The sequence below is a fragment of the Atta colombica genome, unplaced genomic scaffold (assembly GCF_001594045.1).
Source record: "Atta colombica isolate Treedump-2 unplaced genomic scaffold, Acol1.0 scaffold133, whole genome shotgun sequence".
In the NCBI taxonomy this organism is placed as follows: Eukaryota; Metazoa; Arthropoda; class Insecta; order Hymenoptera; family Formicidae; genus Atta; species Atta colombica.
This window is the reverse complement of record NW_017259221.1, coordinates 81,301-90,966: the sequence shown is the minus strand read 5'-3', so window position 1 is coordinate 90,966 and position 9,666 is coordinate 81,301. Positions and strand designations below refer to the sequence as shown.

Here is a 9,666-nt window from a genome sequence, read left to right as displayed (position 1 = left end):
AGAGAGAGAGAGAGAGAGAGAGAGAGAGAGAGAGAGAGAGAGAGAGAAAGAGGAGGGAGGTAGCAGCAAGTCCGCATTTGTCGAAAATTCAGCAATTTTTAACATTCATATTGCCAGCCACGGCTGGTGGAATTCGGACTATCTGCTAAACGAGGATAGGCAAGCGGAAGAAAAACAGTCGACAAAATAACTTAATGGATGACGATTGATTAAAAATCGCATATAGTAAAGCTAAGATATATCGGTCCTTCTCAAATTCTTCTTCGCATGCCAAGGCGCGATTACAGCAGGCGAAGCTCATTAGCCTGTACCTGAAAAATCAAAATTATATATTAATGTACAATTTTAATTAAATAAGTAAAAATTTCTAACAATCAAATTTGCTAATAAAGAAAGCAAATAAGAGTCAAGCGTGGAAATTGATGTACTGAGAAAAACGTTCTGGTTGTACAAAAAATACAAGCAAAATGAATTCCAGTCATGAATCAGAATTATAATTATCGATCGAATTATCTCAATTAAAATGTTTGATAGATTTGACTGTGTCTATCTAATCTTTATATCTTTCTACTTGAATTTACCAGAATTCCAATTAATGCAACAAAACTTTCCAGTTCGCGTAAGATTAATTAAATGTTTATTTTCTTCAAAATTACGATTGCAACGACGAACAGTGAATTGCATCGAAATGAATTGAATCGAAATTATTTAACACGAATTATTTATATTACTGAAATAAATCTCTTACAGGCTTTCTACAATAAGTTATTACTTAAGATAAGAAATTGACCAACGATAATCGATTATTCTTCTCACATCTCTCTCACTTGATTATTCTTCTCACATTCTCTCTGTGATTTGGTCAATTTTTTAAGACTTAAGACTTAAATAAATAATAGTTTATTCTAGAAAGCCCGCATAAGATAAAAGAAAATGTATTTTTTTACCGTTCGATCATCTTGCGATTCGTGAAACAAGGGATTGTTCTCTTCAGTCCATTCGTTCCTGTCGGATGCTGCAGATCGTCCGTTATTCTTCATGCTAGATCTCACAATTCTATCGGCGTTCGATACCGATCTCTTGCCGACACTCTCGAGGAAACGGCGGTTCTCTTCAACCTGACGTTGATCTTGTAATGCCTTTCTGCGAGCCAGCTCTAGCAGAACTCTCTGCCTCAGCACGTCTAAATTATTCACGATTGACAGAGATCCGATTCTCTTGGTGCGCATCACATCTGACCCAAGATCGTTCTCCGAATTCAGTATCTCGTCCTATTCAACATGACAAACATTGTCGCATTAATCCTTGTAATACTGACGTGAACATTCCATCGATGAATCGATTGTTCATATAAATAGATCACCTATTCTTTATTATTAAAATAAGTTATCGCATGAGGAAATGTATTTTTATTTTATGCATTAATTATGAATTAATAATAGTCTCATCTCATAATAATAATAGTCTCATCATAGATTTTGTTAACATTTCTTTGAAAATATATTTGAATCGAATAAACACATTTTTTGGAAAAGAAGATTTTTAAAACTATATATATATGAGTCATCTCAGAACTTCATTCTGTTTTAAATATGATTAGATTGCAGTTTTACGAACATTCCATCTTACTGTTGCATGAACACACAACTATCCACGACAAATACTATCAGCTATTCCATTACATTGTAGTTGACTAATAGCACTGATAAGCTTGTAATGTTCTAATTTTATCAATCGTATGTTGCTTAAAGCAACTAATCAAATTTATTACAAGACCAAATTTTATGGATTCAATCCTGCCACTTTTTTCTGTTGAATTTTAAATAATATAATATTTCGAAAAAATTAATTTACTAGATAGTGACATTTATATTATGATAAAAAAATCATAAAAATTCTATATACGTATTCAATTATATAAATACATGTATAGATATGATTAAAATTAAATTTAAATAATTTTTGATAAAATGTATACATTATGTACACAATGCGTATTATATTTGAGAGCATTAAGACATTTAACGTTAATGCCTCTGGCATTAAACACTTGATAATTAATTTGACAACTAAGTTCTGTAATGATGGAATTACTGAATTCTAATAAAGAACGGATTCAAAGTAATATCTTCGTGAATATGCAGGTATTAAGTGTAATTCGAAATTTATGTTTCTGCGTTACAATTTATTGTATGACGTTTTTCCGGGATGTTCAGAGATGTAAATATTTTTATTTTATCGTCTTTTTACGTCGCGCTTTATGTTTCTTCAGTTCATATGGAGATTTTATGATCGTATATTGTATTGTATGTCTCTGCAACGATTCCTTCAAATTGGTATCTTTCTCTTCTTTTTTATCATGTCAAACTCACAAATCGGCTTACACAATCGTCGCAGTAATTGCAACTTTACATGCTGCATAGTGGCAGTTGAAAGTGCGATCCCTCGAGCGAAAGCTCGTAAAGGAACTTTCACCTTATACTGCATAATGTACCGAATCAGAAAATGCATATTTACAGAGCTGGACGAAGAGCGAGTAATGAATGTACATGAATAATAAAAGTACTGCCATCATCAGATCGTCGTTGCTACTTTTATGCAGCGTGCCTTGGAGCGAATAAAAAATTCTAGAATGCTGCAAATTTTTTTATCTATTATATATTTTTTTTTATCTATTATATATTCGCTTTTGTAATGTTTCAAAGTAGCGGACAAATAAGCATTTTGTCAAAGAATGCTACGTATGAGTTATATTTATTCACACAAATATTCTTAAAAATTTCCGATATTAATGTAAAGAAAAACAGTGATTCCGAAAGTCGAAAAATTATTGTTTTCTCATAAAATGTCAGACTTAAGGATAAATGAAACGAATTGTGTTATGTATACGAAAATAGCTGAGTAGCATACAGTTTATCCATGAAAAAAGATAATTTCTTCTGTTATCGTAAGATTGCATTATCGCGTATACATAACTTTTTTACGCAGATAGCTTTCTCGAAGATGATTTTGAAGAAGACCGATTTATTCTTGTAGATACAAAAAAATATCTTACGATATATTTTCCTAATAAAAAATATCTATAATTACGAAATTAATTGCTCGGATAATTGCGCCATTATATCAATGATTTCTTCAGATTTATCTGGGTATAAAATTTATAGTATATATATTTACATACGCGCACAATAATAATACTTAAGCTCGGTTCCACAAATATCAAGACACTGATAGTGTCTCGGCGCTAAGCCACGCGTAATGATACTATCGTGGCTATTTTACGCAAGACCGCATAAGATTAACTTTAATCTCGATTTAACTTACTATATATCTTTTTCTAATTCTAAAGCAATCTTACATTTCACGTTAGAAAATCTAAATTTTTAGACACGTGATAGGTTTATAAAGTGAGAAGAAAATTTCTCATTTTATGTAGCTTTCTTTAGAGTAGTTTTCTTTATCTAAAAATTATCACACTTACAGAAACTCAAAAGACATAGTGATCTGTCGGAAGTAAAAATTTATAGCTTCAAAATTTTTTTTAAATTTAAATTTCGTTCATTTTAAACGAAGTTACAGCTATTTGAATTTTGGAATGTATAGTGCTACGAATTTTTGTTCCATCTCCAGAATATTTCAACATTATATGTATTTTTATTGTTCCACATTAGAATAAATATATCCGGTATTTTGAATTTCTATTGGAGCGAAGAATATGCATGAAAACTATGAATAAAAGAATGCTTTAGATCGCATCCTAGTGAGAAATAACAATGGAATCGGTATCGATTCATCAAATTCGACGTCGATTTGATATGGATTTTGATTGATGTCGATTCCATGTCATTTCTGACTGGGATGTATCTGTTTCGTATAAATGACAACCGTATTGCTACGAGTAATAAAAAGGAGGGTAAGTAAGACGACATGGGACCTCTTATATGCAGAGAAATCAAGGAGAGATGTTTCCATTCATGACGCGCTCCTGATTCATTCGCGTAACGTACGTTCACGTCATTTTCCGTCCTCTTCTGATACCAAATCGCAACAATTGTCTCTCATTCGCCAGCATCCCGTTACTTCTCGTTGCATTCCATTGCGCGTAAGTGTGCGTCATCTGCGCGGATACCGGTCGATCGTAATACACGCTTAACAATTCAAAATGCAAAGCACTCGTAAACTAAGCGATCCGATGAGACACGTGTCGAACGTTTGTTGTCTGACACAATGGTATTCGTATATTTGGAATACGTTATTCTGTTAAGCGACGAACGCGATTTCCGCGCGGCATCTCATGTGCTTAGAACTTATCGACAGATTATTAATAATGCTCTCTTATCGAGACATATCTTTTTTTCTTTCACTTATAAAATAAAAATGAATGAATATGATGTGGACATAAAGCATTAATTGTTTTTATCATGTTTTGAATGAAAGCACGACGAATAATTTGAAAGACTTATTGCTTTTATTACTTGTAAAATTCTTAGTATCTAAACGAGGAAAAAATAATTAAAAAAAAAGCATATTTTTTTATTCGTTCTATTTATATTTTATCAATTTAGGATGTTTATGTTTCTGTTGTTTTGATATTTCGATCTCAATTTACTGTGTAGTATAAAATAAGAGAGAAAAATGGAAGAGATATCACCTCATTGTAAGATTAAAATTATTTTTAGATATTTTATGTTTTGATTTCACAATATTTCTGTATATTCTATACATATTTACCATATTATTTTATTCGAGAGAGAACGTACCTCCAATTCTGGTATTCTTTGATCGATCAACAGGAAAAATTTGGGATGCTCGTCTGACACGTCTCTTCTTTCGTACGACGATAGAGGAGCAGAACTTGTGAGTCCGATTATCGTCATCGATATCAAAATACCAAGCAGTATCATCGTGCAGGAAGAATGTAAATTATTAACGTTCATCTGAAACACATCATCGAAACGCTTGCAAGTGATAACAAATCGGTAGTGTTTATTACCAACAGTAAAATCGGATTTTTGTCGAAAAAAATGCTTAAATATTACTACTTTCCTTATTTTCATAACAAATTCAGAACATTCGTTTCTCGAATCAAATTGCATAATGACTTATATTTAGGCTGCACATTTTTTCGCGTCGTGATAGACTTTTATCTCGAGTTTTTGCGTCGCGTTTACGTCGAGATAAGACTTTAAAGAAAAAGTTTGGTGCAGATGGACAAAATGATTTTAAATTTAAATATAAAGTTTCATCATCTCCGGTTAATTTTATCTGTTATTTACCTTTTTCTAATTTTTAAAACTAAAAAAAGATAAAGAGAAAATTGAACCGAGATTAAAGTTAATTTTACATTGGTGGAACCTAAATATAAGAATTGCCAGCTGCAAAACTTAAAACTTTATATCATATTATTTTATTTTTCTTGATTATTTTTTGCACATTAAAATTTATTTATGTAAAATATTAATACGTTTAATTAATAATTAAGTACAATAATATGTTTAATTACAAAATAATTAAGATAAAGATGATTAGTTTTCAGTTTTGTGGTTGATAATTTTAAAATTTATTCAGCTGATTAACTTTATTTGTTAATTGAAGATGATAAGAGCGATTTATAAGCCATGTAATAAAATCAGGAAAAAAAGAAAATTGTGTATGCAAATTTGTCTTTTGCGAAACTTTTTTTTTTATTCTAATTTTTTTTTATTCTCTGGAGTTTACTCAATTCAAGAGTTTACTCAATTTCTTTTATCGGCTTTTGTTTTCTGCCATCTTTCACGTGATGATTCACAAGAAGTTATAAATTCCAGCAGTAGCGATAGCAGATGAGAAAAACTACTTTGTGCATGAATTGCTTGCTTTGCCAACATCCGGTCATTTAGTTTAACAATAAGTCTCTCTCTATCCCTCAATTTGGCATTAAAGCACGCATCCCCAAGAAAACTAGAATAGAATTTATTACACTTCAACCCCCAAGGAAACTATCACCTTGTTAAATTAAATAATTCTAATACGTAGACTTTTCTTATGAAGTATAAATATTGTCAAGTCGTATTGATGTGACTGTAGTTTAAATTTTTTAAATCTCTACTTTTTGTGCCAATAAACAACATTTATTTAATATTAAAAAAATAGAAAAAAAACAAAAGTAAAGAAATTTATTTTCTTGGCTGCGACGTAAGATTTTGATACTTTCTTAGGGCAAGACATTTTATTAAAAGTATTTATATATTTTTTAAATATTTATATTTAGATAAACTACATATTTATTATGTAAATTAAAAATATTATATAAAAGAAATATTCTTTTAGTTTATGTTTCTATGTAATTTTTTCTTTTTTTAAGTTTTTGAAATAACAGTAGTTTTTCAAAATGTCTATTCTTAACAATTACATATATTTGAAATTCATTTATTATTAACTGTTTTTATTAAATAAATTGACGTTAGCATGTACAAAATAATAAATGTTTCTGTGAGACGTAGACTTGTCGTTGTTGTCGTCATCGTCTATTAACACCAGGTCTATTAACACCAAGGGACTTAATTTACCGCTCGTAATTTAGAGCTGCCGTACTGCTTTTCAATTACATGCTGCGAGTCGACTGGCGACTTGATTCCACGTGGTTTCAATCCCATCCCTCTATTACTGACTTTTCTTTCTAGTATTGTACTAGTGTCCAAGATTTGTCACGTGGATTTTTAATTAATGTCTAGATAGAAATTAATATAGTCAAAGAGCATTAGGTATCTTGTTATCAAAGTTCACTGTTCGACAAGTACAAGCTGTAACTGTTCATTAGCCAACTTGGACAATTAGTAGACAACGTTGACGTTAAAAGAGACCTTACAAATGGGATCTACAAATAAGGTTTACAGAATGAGTACAATACATTTGATTATCCTCGATTTCTTTTCTTTAATTGGAGATTATTAAAGATTGTTCTTCTTAAAATTTTATACTTCTTTTTTTATATTAAAAAATATTGATTTTAAATTTGCCAAAAAGAATAAATAAAGAAAGGCAAGATAATATTTTTTTAGAAAATAAAAAAATTGTGAAACTGAAAAATAATAATTGAAATTTATGTATATTACTATAATTTATATTACTATAATGTATATTACTATAATTGTTTCTTGTATTGTACATACATTAAAGAGATTTTGTAATATACAATTTAAATATAATTTGTAATATACAAATTAAAAAAGAATAAATCAGACAAAATGCCAATTTCATTTTTTTAAATGTAAATAATAATAAAAATTTTTACAGTACAGAAATATTAAAATGTCTAGATTAAGAAATACATCTTTGTTTTCGCTAACAATACAATTTAATTATACGATCCGAAAAGAAGAAATATTTTATATTATAATTTAAGCTATATTAAACAGTTACGTAGAATACCAAATAACGAGATTTTTTATCCATTTATATAACAATTACAGTTTGTTATTTTAAGAATTGCTAATGAAATGCATAATGCAAATGCATAATTATTTAATCAATATGCAAGTGACGATTGATGAGAATATCAATGTATAAAATACTAATTAATAAATTAATTGCGACCTCAAGATACATTTAAATTTTCAACAAACTTTATAATTATATTAAAATTGAAACATAATAATTATATAAAAACTGAAACATATTCCAATGATAAATACACTTAATAATAATTTTCAACTATTTAATTAATAAGAATATTTAAGAAAAAATCAGTATTGTCGATTTTCTTTCATCACAGTTATTCCGATTAGCTCCACAAAATGTGTGCAACTGTTTTGAGATATTTCAGTAGAAGAAGTCTTATCAAATCAGACCTCACGACAATGAATTAGCAAATTCGATTCCATTCGCATAACGCACAATCTTTATTTCGATACAATGACATTGAAATTTGATTTCGCAAAGCATTATAATGAATCGTGATATTTCTCGAGTTGTTTTCGGATATGCAAGTGACGCTGAAAATCGAGGAAATTATACAAAGTAGAATTATCGCGATAATTTGATGTACAAATCAAATTACATCTTCATTATCTGCATGATAGTCCACCAGTCTGTAATTTATGTAAACGTTCACTAATTAAGTGAATGAACGTGCCTGCAATAACATATCATTTAGGCAATATAGATTGGCATTCGATATTTCGAATTCTTTATTCGCTTTTCCTAAGTCAACTCGAAATTTAGTTTCGAACGTTATCTTGATTCCTCTCATAAGATGCCCAGAACTTATACCGAATACTGTTTATAATTCGTGATACGCTTTAGGATGCTATTCGATAATTTTGAGTAGAATCTCCGTATATCTTCAAATGAAATTGAATGATAATTCTGTTATGAGAATGGAGTTTCTCCTTTACAAGTTATATACAGGGTGTTTAAAATTTAAATGTCAAAAGGAGCACTTCAGGAACGTGTAGAAAATCGATAAACTAAGTCATGTAGAGATATGCTCATTTTTATTTCATTTTGGAGAAAATCGCAAAAAAGATAAAAATAGTTGCTTTGTTCTTGCACAGCCTCTGAAATATTATCGTTGCTGCTGAAATAAATCGTGCACGAAAATAATAAATCAACTCAAGAGAATCGATAAAAAAAACTCAAGATTCGTTAATCAATTCAAGAACAATTGAAAAATCGAATAAAGGCTGCAGTGCAAGTATCATCAAATCAGTGTTTGATTGCAACACGAGCTGTTTGTACTAGATGCAATGCTGCAAAAGATCAACAATATATCTACATTAAGCAAGTAAAGTAAATACAATGTGAAGTAATGAGAAGTATAAAAATGAAAACTGTACATTTTGTCTTTTTTGAGATTTTTTCTAAAAAGAACGATATCTCTACAGACTTTTTCTTAGTCTTTATCGATCCCCTACATTCTACGAAGTTTTAACATTTAATTTCCAAACACCCCTATATGTATTATCTAAATTTATTTGTTAATATTTTCGATTATTACCCTTATTCTTATTCATTCGGTTTATTTAATGTAATTATTCTCATTGATGATTTACAGTTAAATAAAGGTTTATATATTCTATACATCTTTTAGATAAAGCTAAATGCAATTTAATTGTGAAACAATTTGAAATAAAATTAAATTTATAATGTGTAATATAAATAGCACTCACATTTAGCGAATTTATAAGGCGGGAGTCCCGAACACCTCATATGAATAAAAAGTTCAATGAAGATTCATGTTAATAATAATTAATGATGTATATACATTTACCTATTATATGTCAATTATCATTTAATTTTGAAATGTAATAATCTTATGTCAAAAAACTAGAAATCTCGCATTATTAAATTAATGTACAATTTAATATTATAAAGACATTGAAGAGAAATATATATATAAAATGACCGAAAATTGATATGTATTTATTTTATACGTACATATATATATATATATATTGGTTGCTATTTATTTATTAAAGATAACGCTTTTGTTTCGAAAATTGATGAGAGCGAAAGAATATTTCTACATGTAAAGTCCTATTTATCCTAGCCTGTTTTCTTAGTTTCTCTAACTTCTTTTAATTTGACCGCTGATCGTAAACTTACTTCCTTATGTATTTATATAAAGTTTATAAATCCTTTCTTTTTGCTTTATTAACTCTTAGTCTAGTAAAGATATTGAACGAT

The 9,666-nt window shown here is 29.1% G+C and overlaps 1 protein-coding gene across 1 annotated transcript in view; it reads right to left on the bottom strand.

Moving 5' to 3' along the window:
* Window positions 1-234: 234 nt before the first annotated feature.
* The window catches only part of LOC108684322 (diuretic hormone 44), a 30,549-nt gene continuing 21,117 nt past the window's right edge, over window positions 235-9,666 (bottom strand). Inside the window, exons 2-4 of the mRNA XM_018188585.1 lie at window positions 4,761-4,937; window positions 948-1,271; window positions 235-311 (exon numbers count right to left, since the gene is read on the bottom strand). Coding sequence (XP_018044074.1) covers window positions 282-311; window positions 948-1,271; window positions 4,761-4,937 — 531 coding nt within the window. The 3' untranslated portion in view covers window positions 235-281. The remainder of the gene's footprint in view (window positions 312-947; window positions 1,272-4,760; window positions 4,938-9,666) is intronic.